At 35.3% G+C, this 20,088-nt stretch overlaps 1 protein-coding gene across 4 annotated transcripts in view; it reads right to left on the bottom strand.

Annotated features, from left to right (window-relative positions):
- KIAA0586 (KIAA0586 ortholog) overlaps positions 1 to 20,088 on the bottom strand; it is a 117,916-nt gene that overhangs the window by 68,583 nt on the left and 29,245 nt on the right. For all 4 annotated transcript variants that reach the window (XM_027842903.1, XM_027842905.1, XM_027842904.1 and 1 more), the window contains 5 exons: positions 14,185 to 14,302; positions 8,033 to 8,253; positions 7,536 to 7,608; positions 4,566 to 4,814; positions 827 to 1,001 (listed from right to left, as the gene is read on the bottom strand). In XM_027842903.1, the coding sequence (XP_027698704.1) occupies positions 827 to 1,001; positions 4,566 to 4,814; positions 7,536 to 7,608; positions 8,033 to 8,253; positions 14,185 to 14,302 (836 nt within the window). The remainder of the gene's footprint in view (positions 1 to 826; positions 1,002 to 4,565; positions 4,815 to 7,535; positions 7,609 to 8,032; positions 8,254 to 14,184; positions 14,303 to 20,088) is intronic.

Genomic DNA, 20,088 nt, shown 5'->3' with positions numbered 1-20,088 from the left:
TTTATAACTATCTACTTTGCAGAATACTAATCAAAATAGTTATACACAAAGTATCATAAGGTAATTTTTCTAATTTAGAAAACTGTCATGATCCATTATTACACATAAAGGAGGAAAGGCACCTTTTACCATTTTTTAATTGATAGCTACACTTTCATTGAAAAAGTCAGTGAATTTTATCCATAAGTATGATGAGAGATAGAAATATGTTTCTATATTTCACTGAAGCCTATGGACATACCCTCATTTTGTACAAAAGTAGGATACTATTTTCTATTTCATTCTGAATAATTTTCCTGATAATGTCCACTATTTGGTCCATACAATGAATTGCTATAATTACTATGCCCCCTTCTTAAGTCATAACTAACGGCTCAGATTCCACTTTATTAATACAATTTTGATAATAATTCCATGAAGCCTCTAAGTTTTGGCTTCTTTCTCCACAACTGCCCCCACCATCTTATTAGGCATCTTAAAAGAACCAGGATAGCTACAGTCCATTCAGTCATCCTAATGACTGACGAATCCTAATGAAAATCAAAGAATGTTTAGAAATGATAACAGAAAAAAGTCACACAGGAACACACTCAACAGAAGATCGTAGCTATGGCACTGAAAGGGACCCGATACGCCATCCTGTAACGCTCTCATTTTACAGATGATGTAACTGAGGTCCAAAGACAGTGAGCGATCTGTCCAGCATCAGAAAGGCAATAAACATCAGAGGCGGGATTGAAAACCATATTCTTTCACTTTAGAGCAACGTTCCACATAAAACTATGCAAATTAAAACCAGTATTTGTTTTCTTTTAAATTTCCTTACCTTTAACTTGTTCTATTACTTTAGGTCTCTGCGGTTTGGATTTGGCAGATGGTGAATTAAATCTAAGATATGGACCTTTTTTAAGAGTGCTCCGATGACCTTGATAAACTGGTTTCCCATAAATCTGTAGCAAGTAGTCACTACCTTGTGCCACTTTGGTTGTCTTTAGATGTCCCTGCATTCAAAACCAAAGTTAACTGCTCAGAAAGGAATATCTAAAATTGCACTTTCATTTTCTTCGGGTAAAGTATATTTATATAAAATATTATTCAAATACTGAAATGGATTTATTATCTCATCAGTCTGAATGCTCCCTCCAATGATGGAGCTTGCAACCCAATCTTGCCAACCTATAATCATATCCATCCCCTCACGTTTGCCACAGAAGGTCCAGTTAATATCAAGGGGGCCTTACTCACTTTTTGTTGACATTTCAAGACAGTAGCAAAACATTCATGCTATCCACCTTTTGTACCTAATTCTCACCACATAACCAGCCCATTTTCCTTTTTAATCTTCTATTTCTCAGATGACATCCTTTATTTACTATTCTTCTTCAAAGTTCCTTATATGTTATATAATGTAGCATGTTCATACCCACCAAAGGAATTGCCAATGTGATACTCATTTTCAGTTCATCAGAGAATGCTGTGTCCCATGACTTGCAGCTTTAAAATATTAGGAGACTTCTGGTAATAAAAATATGGGCCATTTTGATCTCATCAGCTCACATGGATTTAACTACCATCTTTAAGCTGATGATTCTCAAATCTACCCATCCTACTCCAAACTCTCTGCTGACTTCCAATGTCAGATCTCCAACTGCCTTTCAGATATCTCCAACAGGATGTCCAGTAGACATCTTAAACTCATCATGTCCAAAAAGGAACGCATTAACTTTCCCCCTAAACCCTCTGCATCTCCTAATTTTGCTATTACTGACAAGGGCAACACAAACCTCCCAGTCTCTCAGATTTGCAATCTAGCTATCATCTTCAACTTCTCACTAACTTTCATCCACTCTGCTGCCAAGGCCTGTTGATTTCACCCTTGCAGCATCTCTCATATATGCCCCCTTCTCTCCTCTGGCATTGATACCACTCTGGTGCAGGTCCTCATCATTTCACTCATAGACTGTTGCAATAGCCTGCTGGTGGGTCTGCCTGGTTCAAATCTCTCTGCACTCCAATCCACTCACCATTCAGTCACTAAAGTGATTTTCCTAAAATGTAGGCTCTACCATACCACCATGCCCCCATTCGATAAATTCCAGTGGTTCATTATTGCCTCCAGGATAAAATACAAAAAAAATCCCGTTTGGTGTTCAAGCCTTTTATATAGCTAACATGAAAATGTATTGCATGATTTCATATGTATACCAGGTAACATATTTCTTGTCCTCTCACTGAGTGGAGGAAGGGGTAGAGGGAGGGAGAGAATGTACAATTTCAAATACAAATTTAAAAAAAAGCCAGGGCAACTAAGTGGCGCAGTGGATAGAGCTCCAGCCCTGGAGTCAGGAAGACCTGAGTTCAAATCTGGCTTCAGCCACTTGACACTTACTAGCTGTGTGATCCTGGGCAAGTCATTTAACCACTAACTGCCTCACCAAAAAAAAAAAAAAAAAGCCCTTCATAACCTAGCCCCCTCCTACTTTCTAGTCTTTTACACCTTATTCTATGCCACATACTCTCCAATCCAGTGACAGTGGCCTCTTTCACAAACAAGACACTCCATCTCTCAGCTCTAAACATTTTCTCTGACTATTCCCCATTCCTGGAATGCTCTTCCTCCTCATCTCCACTTAGTGACTTCCTTCAATTGCAACTGAAATATTATCTTCTACAGGAAGCCTTTTCCAGCCCCTCTAAATTTGCATGCTATTGCTTTTAATTATTTCCTATTTATTCTGTATGTAGAGAGAGATGTACATGCATGCGTGTGTGTGTATGTATGCATATGTGTGTGTGTGTGTGTGTGTGTATATATACACACATATATATATGTAGCTTGTTTGTACATACTTGTTTGCTTGTTGTCTCTTCCATCAGATTGGGGGCTCCTTGAGGACAAGGACCGTCTTTTCCCTCTTTTTGCATTCCCAGAGCCTAGAACAGTGCCTAACACATAGTAGACACTTAATGTTTACTGACTAAATGACCCTAGGCAAGTCACTTAACCTCTGGATACCTCAGTTTTCTCAACCGTAAAATGGAGATAATAATAGCACCTACATCCCAGGGTTGTTGTGAGGATCAAATCATATTTGTAAAGCACTTAGCATAATACCTGGCACACAGAAGGCATTTAATAAATGGTTACTTATTTCCTTCCTTCCTCCTTCCTATAGGATAAAATATGAAGTCCATAGGACCTAGCGTTTGGGACCACCAGTCTAGCTCCAACCTACTTTTCTAGCCTTATTTTATATTATTCTCCTTTATACGGTTCTTATTCCAACCAAAACTGGTCTCCTAGCTCTTCTGTGAATCTCACATGCCATCACCTCACTCTACACATTTGCTGAAATTATCCCTCATTCCCCCAACGTAATCTCATTGCCATGTTTCTGCATTTCTGAATCCTCTTATTCCTTCAAGGCTCGGCTCAGGTGCCATGCCTTTGGTCTTCACCAATCTTCTTCCCAAATTAAGATCCATCACACCTTAAATAATTTTCCTATAGTATTTTGTCTGCATCTTTCCATTCCTTCCCCTGAACTTTTTCCAAGCATTATACTTACTGGGCAGATACTGTATCTTCCTAACCCCAGCAGAACAAGTTCCTGGATGTCAAGGACCATTGTATTTCTTACCTTTGCATTTTTAGCACACAGCCCAGTGCTTTACACATAGCACACACATAACATTTTAAAAATCTGTTCAATGTGGTTATTTTCCATGAGACAATTAACAAAAAATTCAGTACAAAGTGCATGCTCTGACAAATAATAGTTTATCTGATCACTATACAACTTGGTCTATAATTGTTTTCATCATTTATAGACAAACGTACAAAAGATGCATCAATATTCAACAAACAAAATTCAATATTCAACAAACAAAAAAATCAAGTACTAGCAAAAAAGCAATAAATTAAATTAATGACTACAATTTCTCATATGTTTATTAACATTTACATGTTTTCACATGTTATTTATAGTATCATTGTTCACAACAAGGAAGGGTATGAACATTTATACATTAAGGATTCTACTAGTATAGATCATTTTTTTAAAAATTTACATAAATTTATACAAAAACCTTGATGGACTTTCTCAAATTCCAAAATTTTACCTTCTACTGTCTCACCCAATGCATATAATTTCTCTTTACTTTTCAGTCATTACTTTAAGAGAAGCAAAGTACTTTGAGGTAAAACCAGCAATTTTTTTCTCAAACAAAAGTTCTTCCTCTGTAATTAATATCCTTTGAAATCTTAAAGGTGTATAAAGGACTCAAGGACAAGGGGGAGACAAAATAAAAAGTTCCTACTGTCTCTGGATTTATAGCTTAGCTAAATTAGCAAAAGCACAAAAAATAAGGAACATAATTAAAAAATTATAAATTTCACCATTTTATTACTATATGCTAAAAAAAGATAGATGCTACTGACTTAAGATTATGAAATCTCAGAGATAAGTGTTATATTCTGAAAGACAACTATTCAATATTAAACAATATTAACAAAACTTGTAGAAACCAAATATGATTAGTCACAGAAACTACTATAGTCTTACCTCTTTTCTGTCTTTATCTAAATTTGAAGCACGAATGTTCTTTAGATATGTACTTCTATAACTCTCTTCTAATTGCTTATGAAGATGTTTTCCTGGAAACACAAATCTATTTATAGTTTTATCTTGAGCACTAGTTTTAATTTCTTTGCTCATTTTTTGATGTTGGTTATTTAAGGCTTTTTTGGTGAAACTTGACCTTCGATTCTTATCAAATTTCTTATGTTCATAATCTTTTCTTCCCAACTCATCCTGAAAAAAAAAAAAACCAAAAACAAAAACAGCCAAACAATTTTAAAATGGTAAAATCTAAAATTTTGTTTTAAAATAATATTTCTTCCTGCATTAATGATATAAGTTAACAAATATTTGTTTTCAAAATTAAAAAATCATATAATAAAACAACTAGTCAATTATTTATAAATTTTATTTTAATTTACACTTCATACTTACTAAGTATCTACTTTTTCAGGGCACTGGTGATAAAAGTTTAGGTATGACCTGGTCTCTGTTCTCATGGGGTCTACAGTCTAATATGAGAATGAGACACAGATAGCAGTAATACAAAATAACACCATAAAAGTTCATCACAAAACATAAGAAGAGTTGCCTGAATTGATCGAGAACAAAAACAGGATAAGATACATAGTGACTAAGAGAATGTAAATTAGGACAGCTCTAAAAGACAATATAAACCATATCAAATATCAAAGTCTATGTTGATTCCAGCTGGCTAATATTAAGACTTTCTGTTAAGAAACTGTAAACCTGAAGTATAAGAAGTTACATATGCTATAGATCAAAAACTTGTTACTAGATATCTTTGCTTACCTTTTTTTAATGGGAGATACTAATGGTGTAGTGCTTACTGAGATGTGATTAGTATATCAAAATGAAATTTATCTACTAAAAAAAAGCACACTGGAGAGCTGTGAAACCAAGTGATCTAAGAGGTCGAAAAGAAAAGAGACAAACAAGGCTACATAAAGGAGGTGATAAGATTTTGAGGGGAGTTTCAGGAAATGTGTAGGAATTTAACAGGCCAACGGAAGAAGGAAGGATATTCCATGAACTGGCAACAGGGTGAGATGTGCCACTGACCAAGGTACTGACATGCACAGTTTGGTCAGACTACGAAGGCCTTGAATGTCTAGCAAAGGAGTTTGACTCTGGTAGGCAATAAAAGCCACTGAAGATATTTGAAGAGAAGTGGTATGACCAGATATCCATATATCTGATTTGATAAGAAAGATTAGTCTGACAGAAATATGAAGGATTGTTTGGAATAGGGAGAAAGGAGAGGAAAATCTGTTAAGAGGTAACAGTGATAGACAAGGTAGAAGAAAATGTGTTATACACTGAAATGGTGGCAATGGGAATAAAGAATAGATGGAATTATGAGATGTTGGGAAGGCAGAATCAGCAGGATATGGTATCTATCCATCTGTATATGAAAGGTAAAATAGAGGAAAGCATCAAAGATAACATCCTGATTTCAAACACAAGAGACTAAGTCAACTGTAGTACCACTATAAGAAACAGTGAAATCAGAAAGAACAGATATGGGGGGAAGAAGGGGAGAGAGAGAAAAAAAACTTCGTTTTGGACACATGAATTCAAGGTGCTGGTAGACTTCAGCTGATGATGTCCTACAGCTAGCTGAAGATACAAAGACAAGCTCACAGAAAAGGTCAAGCAAAAGTGATCAATAAGGAGCAGTAAAGGATTTGATCTCTCTCAAGCTGAGAAAAGATAGATTATCTAAAAGAAAAGGGTGCATGTTGTAAAGAAGCCAAGGAGGATAAAGACTGGAGAATTTCAATTACAAGGCCTTTGGGAGGGCAGTTTCAGTATAGTCCTGGGGCATAAATCAGATTTAAAAGGATTAAAGAAGTAAGTGAGCAGTGAAAAACTAAAAGTACTGAGAATAGACAACTTTTATCAGAAATTTGGCTATGAAAAGGAGGAGAGAAATGGGACCAAAAGGCCAAAGAAAAGAGTTTTTAGTAGTAAGGAAAACAACATGTTTTTAAGTGAAAGGGAAGAAGCCAGTGGAGAGGGAGAGACTGAAGATAAATAAGAGAGAAATACAATCAATTAATAAACATTTATCAAGGACCAGGATCTGGGACAAGATCCTGAAGAATACAGGAGAGGATCAAAAATAGAGATAAAGGATTTAGCCTTAGTAACCAGAGAAAAGGAGAAGAGAACAGATGCCAATCCTGATAAGTTTTTAAGAATGCAGAGGACACATCAAGGTGTTCCTGATGAATGAACTCAAACCTTCTAATGAACAGATAGTTATAATGGCAGGCAGTGAGAGAACAGGTAGGATGTGAAGAGAAGAGAGAAGAAGAGATTTAGAGCAGATGCCGAGTAACGTCAACTGCCACTGGGTCACTGGGCGACGTTACAGACCACATTCAAGTCACTGTTAGACTAAGTTTCATTATAAACATACAGATATTTTTAAGAATTCATAGAATTTAAGGACTAGAAGGAAGTTTGGAGATTATTTAATTTAATCACAACAGGAAACAAAGATTCAGAAGGATCATCTAATTTATCACATTGAGTTCCCAGAATAGTTGGGAGTTCTGACACTAGTAATACCACACTGTCTCAATTTTAAATACCTCATAATGGCATCATAAACAACGTTTAAAACAAGGTTTAAAAGGCTCAGTTTCTAAAGTTGTTTTTGTTTTTAAATACTTTAATTATCTTAATTATTCAATTCCTTTTCCATTATAAAACCATTACAAAATTTTCCAAATACAAGGACAACTACAATTGCAAAGTAGGCTTGCTACTATTAGGAATAAAGTAACGATAGAGATAATGTCATGGTATTAGGTATATAACAGAAACAATTACAAAATAAATGTATTTATCAACTTCAAGTTGAGATCAATGTTATCCTTAAAAAAAAAAAACTCATTTATTCCTCATAGCTTTTCCTAATCATACCTGAATTTCCTGAGTGATTATTTTAATCCATTCATCCACTGTCTTTCTAATACGAAATTTCTCCAACATGTCTCTACAGGAAAGAAAAGATAGTTTCCATTAGATTAATGCTTGCTGTCCAGTCTTCTCATCTATAAGAGAAAACTGATACTATTAATTTTCCCTCTCAAAATATATGAAGAAAAAATAATTGAAAAACATACTAATATAAGCAAGCATGTAACAAAGATAAAGTAACTTATTAACAGAAAAACAAAACCACATTCTGGCTTCATCAGTAAAACTAATAAACTAGTATATCCATTTGCAAACTACTAATTCCATGTCTTTTATAAGCTTTACATCTTAATAGGACTAGGAAACCTTCTCTGACCATTAAGGAATAACATAGGTGGTATAATCCCACTGCTTGAAAATATGACAAAGCCTGCAGAACTGATAAGATTCATTGAGAACCTAAGAGATGCAGAGTAATAGGGTATCAACAACTTTATTACCGGTTAGTAGCCAGGGCATTAATAAAGGAATACATGGCAGCTCCATCTTTTGCATGAATAATAGCTTCAAGGTTTTCTTCAAGAACTTTTTTATTATTTTGCACTCTTCTTAAAATTTTTTCAGCATCTTTCAAAATAGATCTTGGTGTTTTGGTTGACTGAAGATGGACTGGACTACGTGGAAGATCATCAACTCTAAAGGTGCTCAAAGACTCTTCTGGCTACAATAAAAAATGAATACATGAATAAATGCTTGACTGAATATATAAAACCTTGCATACTTTTGTGTACACCTTTTTGCTTTTGTTTATTTCAATTAACAAGCTCTTACTTTCTCTCCTTCCCACTTACTGAAAAAAAAAAACTCCCTTTCCTCACATTAAGGAAAAAAAAGATCCTTGTAATACATATGCATAGTCAATCAAAACAACTTCTAATATTGGCCACCAATAAAAACATATGCCTCCTTCTGCATATTGAGTTCATCACACTGTCAGAAGGTAGGGAACAGTCTTCCCCATCAGGCCTCTGGAATTCTGGTTGTTCAGAGTTCTTAAAAGGTCTTTCAAAGTTGTTTGTTTTTAGAATACTGTTATTGTTCACATTTCTCTTTTGGTTCTGCCCACTGCATAATGTATCAATTCACACAAGTTTTCCCTAGTATTTCTGAAACCATCTTTTCTGTCATTTCTTATAGCACAACAATAATTCATTACAATGATATGCCATAATTCATCCAGCCATTCCTCAATTAATGAAGATTCCTTCAGTTTATAGCTCTTTGACAGCAGAAAGTACTGCTATAAATATAGGTCATTTTCCTCTTCCTTTGATATCTTTGAAGGACTTAGAACTGGTATCAACTAGACAAAGGATATGCAGAAAATGTTCAGTAACGCTTTCAGGTATAATTTGTTTTCCAGAATGGATGAACAGATTAAGGAACAAATGGAAACAAAGTAAGTCATCCACTGATTGGGGAATGGCTAAACAAGTTAATGAAATAGTATGATGTCATAAGAAAGATGACTAAGAAAAATTCAGAGTCACACAGATCTATGAGCTCATCAAAGGGAATGTTTCACATTGCAGATCACAACTCATCCATATCTAATTATCCCATACAATTCTAGTTTCTGTTCTCCCCTAAAGTTCAATACAAAGGGTTTGCTAAATGTGATTGGGGTTTTGAAGTAACAAAAATACCAATGGAACATGTAAGCAGTCCATCAGTTATCACTTATGCTTGTTACATTACCAACTAAAACTGTTTTATTCTATAATTCCTTCTTTATAATGTGCTGCTGCCTGTTCACACCTACCATCAGCCTCTCTGTTACCCTTTGCATATTTATTCCTCAATTTTAATTATCTAAAAACTACATAAAAGACTTGAAAATACTTATACTACCTCATTTGTATTCTTATTTACTGCTTTTAGGACAATAAGGGATAATGTTTGCAATGTGTTTTGTAACTATACAGCTCTATGCAAAAAAAAAAAAAATTAAGAAAAGCATGGGGCATTAGGAACTGATGCAAAGTCCAGCTATCCTGGAAAGTAATTTGGAATTATATCCCAAAAATCACTAAATTATTCATACCTTTTGACCCAGTGATACAACTACTACACCTATTCTTCAAAGAGATCAAAGAAAGAAGAAAAATACCTATGTGTATAAAAATATTTATAGCTGTCCTTTCTGTAGTGGCATGGAAACTAAGGGGGTACCCATCTACTGAAGAATGGCTGAACAAATTATGATATTAATGTCATGGAATATTCTCGTACCATAAGAAATTAAAGAGGTGGACTGAGAAAAACCTAGCAAGATATGCATGAATCAAACAATCAATCAATAAACATTTATTAAGTACCTATTATGTCCCAGGCACTGTGCTAAGCACTGGAAATACAAAAAGAGGCAAAAGACAGCCCCTGCCTTCAAGGAGCTTACAATATAATCAAACTGAAGCAGAAAGAAGTCAGCAGAACGAAGTGAGCAGAACCAAGAGAACAATTCATATAATAACAATATCATAAAGACAAACAATTTTGAAAGTCTTAAGACCTCTAATCAATTCTATGATCATCCATGATTTCAAGGAACCAAAAATAAAGAATGCTACCCCACTTCCTGACAGAAAAGTGATAGACTCAAGACACAAAATGGGATTTTTGGATATGGCCGATATGGAAATTTGTTTTTCTGTCAAAGTATTTGTTTTTGTTTTTTTTCCAATGGAAAGGAAAAGTGAAAGAAAATAAATACTTGCTCATTGAAAAAAAGTAAAATAAAAGTTATTTTTTTAAAAAAGTGAAGTGAGCTAAACAAGGAAAACAATACGTACGATGCCTTGGAAAGAAAAACAAAACGACTCAATATGGAATTATGACCAACACTGATTCCAGAAAAAAGTTGAGAAAACACAACTCTATTGTTTCCTATTGTATTCCTACTCACTGTAGAAATAGGAAACTATATACCTGCGTTCTAGCACATTATACCACTATACGGTTGGTTTTTTTTAACTATCTTTTTTAATCTTTGTTATAAGAGATAGCTCACAGAGCAGGGAAGGCGGAGAGGTATGCAGAAATGAATGTGATGCAAAAACAAAAGACATAAATAATGTTTTTAAATGTTAATATGACACCAGACAAATCATGTGTTTGGGATCATTAATAAATCTATTTTTTTTAAATAAAAATAATCTAAGTCACCTAATCTAAAATTAAGGTGATGACTACAACTATTACAATAATGATTCCCATGTCAGTGTCCAATTTAGAATAGGATTAGGCCATAGGTATTCAAGACTATAAATCTGGAACTGGAAGGAATCTTGGAGGTCTTCTAATGTACTTCTCTCACTCTGCAGATGAAGAATTTGAGGCCCAAAGAGGTTCAGTGACTCAGGCAAAGTCACAAAAAAATCCTGATCCTCAAAAGCAACTGCTCTTTCTAATGTACCATGCTGCATCTCAATTCACAAGCAACAATAAAAACATTTAAGATTAAAATTCATGGGGCAGCTAGGTGGCACTGTGGATAGAGCACCCACCCTGGAGTTAGGAGGACCCGAGTTCAAATCCAGCCTCAGACACATAACACTTACTAGCTGTGACTCTGGGCAAGTCACTTAACCCCGATTGCCATACCAAAAAAATAAATAAATAAATAAATAAATAAATAAAATTCATAAAAATCTAGTTCCAGCAATACAGAAGTATTACTACAAGTACTTACTTGTACTTTTACACATTTTCCTCTTTCTTTGATATTATTGATGTATAGACCTAGTAGCTATATCATGGGTCAAAAAGTATAAACAATTTAGTGACTGTTAAGACATAGTTCCAACTTGCATTATAATAAGTAAATACTTGCAGTAATAAAAGAGATATTGAGTTCTTCATCACTGGAGATATTCAAACAGGAAGCTAGATATCTACAAGTCAAGGATGTTATAGAAAGGTTTCATGCTTCAGGTAGGGGTTGGACTAATGACCTCTAAGATACCTTTTAATAACACTTAAGATTTTATAATTACATTAGGCCTTCCATTTCACTTTTTACTTTATCAAATCATTACACCAAGCTTTGTAATCCTGCAGAACTTCCAAATAAGATGCATAACAATCACTCATTGTTTAGCCTAATAATTCACACAGGAGAAAACAAAATAAAAATATCCATTGACTAGAATTTGATGAACAATTAGGTGGATCGCCAATTGAATCATTCTATCAATATACATCTTGGGCAGGTGCTATAGAGGCAAACCATGAAATAGGCTTAGTCAGATTTAAAAGGGAAGAAGAAAATAGTTTGGACCAGGGGTGGGGAACCTGTGGCCTAGATCCTTGGGTGCAGCCTTTGGACTAAGTCCAGGCTTTACAAATCCTTTTATTAAAGGGATTTATTCTGTGAAGTTTAGATTCAGTCAAAGGGCCACACTTGAGGATCTAGAGGGCCACATGTGGCCTCGAAGCAGCGGATTCCTTACCCCTAGTTTGGACTGTATTTAGGAAATTTGACAGTGTTTTCAGTGGTCCCCTGGCGCTCCTTGGCACAAAGTTCTTTCAGTGATAATGTATTATGGTAAATCATGGAATGTTACTATCTCCAAAAAAACAATATTGCCTTTAGCTGGTTGGGTAGATTTTATTTGGAGGCTATATGATGGGACATAAACAAGAAGATATGATTGGGTTGACCTCTGTACCAGTGGAAGGAAAAGCACATTGATGAGATCAAAGATATACTGAGATACTGAAATAACAAGAATTTGGACTGGGAAATCCTAACTAGATAATCTCTTAGGTTTATAATATTATGTGATGATACTTAACTCAATGGTTTATTTTCACTTTCTTAAGTCAAGACAATCAACACCACAATAAATTAAGCCCTGATTGTAGTATTTGAGAATTTCTAAGTTGTAAATGCTCACGCTGAAAATCTAACAATTCACTCTTTTGTGCTTGTATAAGCTGGCTCCTACACACCCCTGGATCCAGGTTAGGGTTAGGGTTAGGGTTAGGGTGTTAGGGTTAGGGTTAGGGTTTGGGTTAGGGTTAGGGTTAGAATTAGGGTTAGAGTTAGGGTTAGGGTGTTAGGGTTAGGGTTAGGGTTAGGGTGTTAGGGTTAGGGTTAGGGTTAGGGTGTTAGGGTTAGGGTTAGGGTTTGGGTTAGAGTTAGGGTTAGGGTTAGGGTTAGGGTGTTAGGGTTAGGGTTAGGGTTAGGGTGTTAGGGTTAGGGTTAGGGTTTGGGTTAGGGTTAGGGTTAGAGTTAGGGTTAGAGTTAGGGTTAGGGTTAGGGTTAGCTTTAAATACGAGACAGAAGACTTGATATTTGATCACTGAAGTGATAGAGAGCTAGACAAGTTTACTGAATAGGTGAGGTGAGATAGATCTCTACTTCAGAAAAATCACTGTGGCTGCTGAATAGAGAATGTATTACTCGTGGGAAAAACTTAAGGCAGAGAGATGAAGAAGAAGAAGGCTATTGCAATGGTTCAGGCAAGAAGAAATGGGTCAGGGCAGCTAGGTGGCACAATGGATAGAGCTCTGGCCTTGGAGTCAGGAGGACCTGGGTTCAAATCCAGCTTCAGACACCTGACACTTACTAGTCGTGTGACCCAGGCAAGTCACTTAACCCTGATTGCCTCATCAAAAAGCAAAAAAGAAAAAAAAAGAAAAAAGAAATGGGGCCCTGAACTAGGGTTGTGGTTGTACAAGTAGAGAGAAAAGGAGTCATATTTGAGAGATGTTGTGAAGATAGAAACAAGGTTTGTCAATATGTTATATGTTGGGTGAGGAAAAAGCGAAGATTTAACAATGGCACTTAAGTTACATGCCTGGTTTACTGTGAAGATGATGGTGCCTTCAACAGTAATACAGTAGCTTGAAAGAGAGGATGATTGGGAGTGGGGAAAAAGATAATGAGTTCTATTTTGGGCATTTGAAGTTTGAGATACCTACAAGACATCCAATTCAAGATGTCTAAAAGTCATTTGGTAATGAGGACCTGGAGCTCAAGTGAGAAGACTACATGGCTGAATATTCAGACACAGGAATCCTTTGCTTACATGTCATTGAACTTGTGGGAGCTGACAAATTCAACCAAGTGAGAGAGCAAAAAGAGAAAAAGGCCCAAGACAGAGCCTTCAAGAACATCCACGGTTAAAGAAAGTGGGACCTGGATGAGAACTCAGCAAAGGGCACTGAGAAGGAACAGTAAGACAGTAGAGAAGTTCAACTTTTTTTTTTTTGCTTTTTGGTGAGGCAATTGGGGTTAAGTGACTTGCCCAGGGTCACACAGCTAGTAAGTGTCAAGTGTCTGAGGCCAGATTTGAACTCAGGTCCTCCTGACTCCAAGGCTGGAGCTCTATCTACTGCACCACCTAGCTGCCCCTGAGAAGTTCAACTTCTAAGAATAGCTACCAAGAAGAGTATTCAGGAAGAAAGAGCAGTCAAGAGGATGAAATTATGCAGAAGTCAAAAAGGACAGGGACTAAGAAAAAGCCAATAAAATTTTCCAATACCATGACTCATAATTCATCCTATAAACTTTCTTATCATTTACCTTTACCAATAATGATTTTTATTAACAAATTTGCGTTTATACACGAAATATGTGATTTACCTCTTTCTTCCTTCCACCAAGACCACAAAAGACATCATCAATGTGCTGCATAGTCTTTTCAGCTATTCGAAACTCTTCATGAGAAGGAAATGATTTAGGCTTCAGAGTGGCAACACCACTGGAGGGGAAAAAAAAACCTTCAAAATATCATCCCTTCTACTGTAGCAAAAATGTATGAAATATAGACCACATGTATATAATGATGTGCATACCACAATATTACCCCTTGATATGTTCTCAATCAAAATATACTAGATTTCTAAACATAAATATGCAATCTAGTAATAATTTTAAATCATTTTAACAGAAAACATCTTATTTTTCAGTTTGGTGCTCACATTGATGCTTTCGTGCAGTATAAATACATTATAGAAATACACTCATCATAATTACATATGCATATCTCAAACAATTATGTTTAAGTGAAAATAAAATGCACTTAGTGTCACTAGAGTCAAGAATACACTGTAACATCTAGTCCTTCACTCGCTTCAATGTAAAGCATCAGGATTCTAGGCCATTAACTATTTTCTCTCTTCTGCTGAGATACTAAAATTCCCATTCAATCTTTTTTTCATAAGAGGTACAGATAATATAAAATGCTGAAATTTCTTTGAAGAAATTAAATAATAAGTTTTAATACATCTATATATGGATATACATAGTCTAAAGCAACAAAAATTCAGTTATACTAATAACCAAAGAATCTAAAATACAAAATAGTCCTACATTAGACAATATTTTTAAATTTGAAAAGTTCATTTAAAATTACCTTGAAAAGTGTTTTCCTTTTTTTTTTTGGTGAGGCAATTGTGACTCACACAGCTAGGGAGTGTTATTTATCTGAGACCAAATTTGAACTCAGGTCCTCCTGACTCCAGGGCTGGTGCTCTATCCACTGCGCCACCTAGCTACCCCCAAAAAGTGTTTTTTTTATCAATAAATACAAATCAATAACGTTTATTAGTCCACCAAAATGAATCCGATTAGAATATGTTCCACTTACTAGTTACTATCATGAAACAACAACCTAACACAAAGATCTCAAAGGCTTTAATGTGATAAGAGCAAGAGATCTTTCAGATTCAAGCATATGAAAATGTGTTTTTTCATATGAAAATTATTAGCAAGAATTTTAAAACAGATGTATATTGATGTGTCTTAAAAATACTAATATTATCAACATAATTTTTCATTAGTGAAAAAAACTTGGGCTTCAAAGAAAATACTGAGAACTTCAAGTTCTAATTCCAGATTCTAGCGTGAGGAAGCTAATTCACAATAGCATAAATATTATGTTTAGAAACAATTCTTTTGTTAAAGAAGTAAATTTTTTTTTTACCAAATCATCTGAAATGTATAGAATAAACATGCCTGATTAAAGATGAAAGAAAAGAAAACTCAAAGAGTAAAAAAACAAAGCCTTTTAATAAAATGACTAAGGCTGCCACTTTACTTTTTAAAATCTAATTTTCAATTATAGATTTTTCTATACGTTAAACATTTACTTTTTTTCCACTGCTGAAAAAAATACACTCCATATTTGACAAACCCTACATGAAAGTCTTATTGTAATGCTTTACCATGAAGTCCTAATGTAATGCTTCACCATGGTGTAGGTTTTTTAAGGTGACAACATTAGGGAGAAAACTCTGTCATAAGTAATAAGCTGAAAAGACTTCAAGAATGGGCCTAGCAATAAACTGCAAAATTTATTTCTTTTTATTTTTACTATATTTTTCAGGATACTTCTGAAGCTTTTATAAAATACAAAACCATTTATAATTATAATTTCTTATGACAGTAGGAAAATATACAAAGCTTAAAAAAAAAAGTGTATTCCCTAGAACCCTGATATTCTACAAAATGCAAACATAACTCCTGGGAGAAAATTTCAATGCTGGGGACATTTTCACCTCTAAAATATTAAATATCAAATAATGTAAGTATCAAAAAAACATTTCCTATATGCAGAAAGTTTCTCAACAGGAAAGCGATTTGTTTCTTCTATTTTGCTTAAAATTTACAGAGTCTCCTTTATTGCCAGGACATTCTATATCTTTGGACACTGCTCCGCGTCCAAATTAAGGTTGGAAAACCATAGCCTAGGATAACCTACTTTTTTTGAGGACATAAACCATGGAAGTTACAGATAATTTATTACATGAGAACAGGAAAAGCTGGTCCTTGTCCTTGCCAAGGTCAATCCTTTTACTTGTGCCCTGGATCCCATCCTATCCTGCCTGTTCCAGGTTTTTGCTCTTTCAATCACCCTATCTCCTTTCTCTGACCTTCAACCTCTTTATCCACTGGCTCCTTCTATCTGGTATACAAAAATTTCCAGAGATCACTCATCTGGGAAAAAAAAAAAAACTTTCACTTGACCTTGAAATTCCCCTAAAGGTGTCATTTAACAGTCAATGCCTAGATGAGTTTGTTAACTCCACTCACTCACCACTACTGACTAGTCAAATGTTACTATTCAACTAAAATTAAACACAAAAATTAGTAATAAATAATAATAATAAATGTCCTTTTCTCAGTCCTCCTTTCCCTCTCTGAAATATCTGAAAGTTTTTCTGCCTGTTGCAAAGTTTCTCCCCACTTCCATCCACCCTCCATTCACTCATTAAAGTGATTTTCCTAAAACGCAGGTCAGATCACATAACCCCAATAAGCTCAATAAGTTCCAGTGGCTTCCTAAATGGTCAGCTTGACATTCAAAGTCTTTCGTAACCCAGCTCCCTCCAACCTTTCTAGTCTTCTTATATCTTAACTTCCCAACACGTACTCTTCAATCCTACGACACTGGCCTCCTGCAGGTTCTAGGAACAAGACACTCCAATTCTTGGCTCCAAGCATTTTCTCTGGCTGCCCCCCCTGCCTGAAATGATCTCCCTACCCTACCCCAACTACTGACCTCCCTGGTTTCTTTTAAGTACCAGTGAAAATATCACCTGCGAAAGGAAGCCTTCCCCAGGCCCTCTTAATGTCAGTGCTTTCCCTCTTTTAATTATTTCCTATTTATCTTGTACATAGCTTGCTTTGTATATATTTGTTTGCATGTTGTTTCCCCAATGAGATTTACTGTAAGGTCCTTGGGGGCAAGGACTATCTTTTGCTTCTTTTTGTATCCTCAGCATTTAGTGCAGTGCCTGGCACACAGTGGACACTTAATAAATGTTTACTGAATACATGAATGAATACTCAAATCCAATCAGCTGCAAAGTCTTACTGATTCTACTTCTACAATGTATCCTAAATCAATTCTATTCTCTCTACTGCTCTCGCAATCTTCATTGGTTCCTCTACATCCAATCTCTTCCCACTCCAATCCATGCTGCACATAGATGTCCAACTGATATTTTTAAAGCATAGGTCTGACAATGTAATCACCTTAATCAATAAACTCTAGTATCTTCTTTTGGCCTCTACAACAGGGACTCAATCTGGGGTCTGTTACTTTTTTTTAACAAAAGGTCCAGAATATCAAGGGAACTAATGAAGAGAAATGCAGGGGAAGGTGGCCTAGTCATTCCAGATCTTAAATTGTCTTATAAAGCAGCAATCATCAAAACTGCTTGGTACTGGCTAAGAAACAGAGTGGTGGATCAGTGGAATAGGTTAAGTATAGTCATTGACAGTAGTCAATGACTATAGTAATCTATCATTTGATAAACCCAAAGACTGCAGCTTCTGGGATAAGAACTCACTCTTTGACAAAAACTGCCGGGAAAACTGAAAAAGAGTATGGCAGAAACTAGGCATGGACCAAAATCTCACACCATGTACCAAAATAAAGTCAAAATGGGTTCATGATTTAGATATAAAGGCTGATACTATAAGCAAACTGGGAGAGCAAGGAATAGTTTACCTATCAGATTTATGGAAAACAGACGAATTCATGACCAAACAGGAGACAGAGAACATTACAAAATGCAAAATGGATAACCTTGATTACATTAAATTGAAAATTTTTTGCACAAACAAAGCCAACGTAACCAAGACTAGAAGGAAAATAGAAAACTGGGAAAGAATTTTTTTTGTAGGGGGAAGAATTTTTACAACCAGTCTCTCCGTTAAGGGCCTCATTTCTAAAATATATAGAAAATTAAGTCAAATTTATAAGAATACAAGTCACTCCCCAATTGATAAATGGTCAAAGAATATGAATAGGCAGTTTTTAGATGAAAAAATTAAAGCCATCTATAGTCATATGAAAAAATGCTCTAAATCACTGCTGATTAGAGAAATGCAAATCAAAATAACTCTGATGTACCACATCACACCTATCAGATTGGCCAACGTGACAAAACAGGAAGATGATAAATGTTGGAGAAGATGTGGGAAAATTTAAACACCAATGCATTGTTGGTGGAGTTGTAAAATGATCCAACCATTTTGGAGAGCAATTTGGAACTATGCCCAAAGGGCTATAAAAATGTGCATACCCTTTGTCCCAGCAATAGCACTTCTAGGGCTGTATTCCAAAGAGATCATACAAATGGGAAAAGGACCTACATATACAAAAATACAGCAGCTCTTTTTGTGGTGGCAAAGAATTCGAAATTGAGAAGATGCCCATCAACTGGGGAGTGGCTGAACAAGTTGTGGTATATGAATGTAATGGAATACTACTGTGCTATGAGAAATGATGAACAGGCTGACTTCAGAAAAACTTGGGAAGACTTATATGGTCTGATGCTGAGTGAAGTGAGCAGAACCAAGAGAACAATATACACAGTAACAGCCACACTGTGCGATGACTAATATCGATAAACTTAACCCTTCTCAGCAATACAAGGATCTAAGACATCTCCAAAGGTTTCATGATGGAAAATGATATCCACAAAGAAGAAAGAACTATGGAGTTTGAATGCAGATCAAAGCATACTATTTGCTATTTTTTTTTCTTCTGTTGTGTTTTGTTTCCTCGTTCTGGTGGTTCCTTCTATTTGTTCTAACCCTTCCTTACAACATCACTAATGTGAAAATATGTTTAATAGGAATGTATATGTATAGCTTAGATCAGATTGTGTGCCATCTTGGAGAGGGAGGTGGGGAGGGAAGGGGAGAAAAATTCAAAACTCAAAAGCTTATGGAAATGATTGTTGATAAATCAAAATAAATTAATTTTAAAAAATTTAATAATGGTATTTCAACATAATTTGTTGTCTTTGCAATCCTATGTAATTTATTTTATGCATTTAAAAATATTATTCTGAGAAGCGGTACACAGGCTTTATCAGACAGACAAAGGGATTCATGATACAAAAAAGGTTAAGAACACTTATGACAGAATAAAATATAAATTCTTTTGGTTCATGTTTAAAGCCCTGGTTCCAAATTATCTTTCCAAAATGATTTCACTTAAATTCCAGACAAGTGTGCTACTTGCTATTCCATTTACACAAAAGTTTGATCATCAACTTCTGTATATTTGCATGAGCCAAACTCCATGCCTGGAATGCTCTTTCACTCTCCCCGCTTCTGCCAGTGATAATTCCTAGCTTGGCTACATTAGTTCCTCCAAGCTTTTCCTGATCCCTTCCTCCTATCTGGAAATTATGTTGTATGTATTTTGCATTAATCTATCTGTATATACATTATTTCCCCCAGAAGAATGTGACCTATCTGAAAACAGAGCCTGTTTTCATTTCTAACTTTGTATCCCCAGAATCTGGTACAGTATTTGACCCACTGTAGATGCATAATAAATGTTTGTTAAAATGAATTCAACAGATAAGCCAACAAATAAGTAGGACTTACAGAAAAGCCCTGGATTGGGATTCAGGGCCAGATAGTAGTTCTAATATCCCGCGCTCTGCCAATAGTTAGTAGCTTATGATTTTAGGCAAGTCACTTCACCACACAAGGACTCAGTTTCCTCATTTACAAAATGAA

This window comes from Vombatus ursinus, unplaced genomic scaffold (assembly GCF_900497805.2).
Source record: "Vombatus ursinus unplaced genomic scaffold, bare-nosed wombat genome assembly UNPS02014893.1, whole genome shotgun sequence".
Lineage (NCBI taxonomy): Eukaryota > Metazoa > Chordata > Mammalia > Diprotodontia > Vombatidae > Vombatus > Vombatus ursinus.
This window is presented reverse-complemented; position numbering and strand designations above follow the sequence as displayed.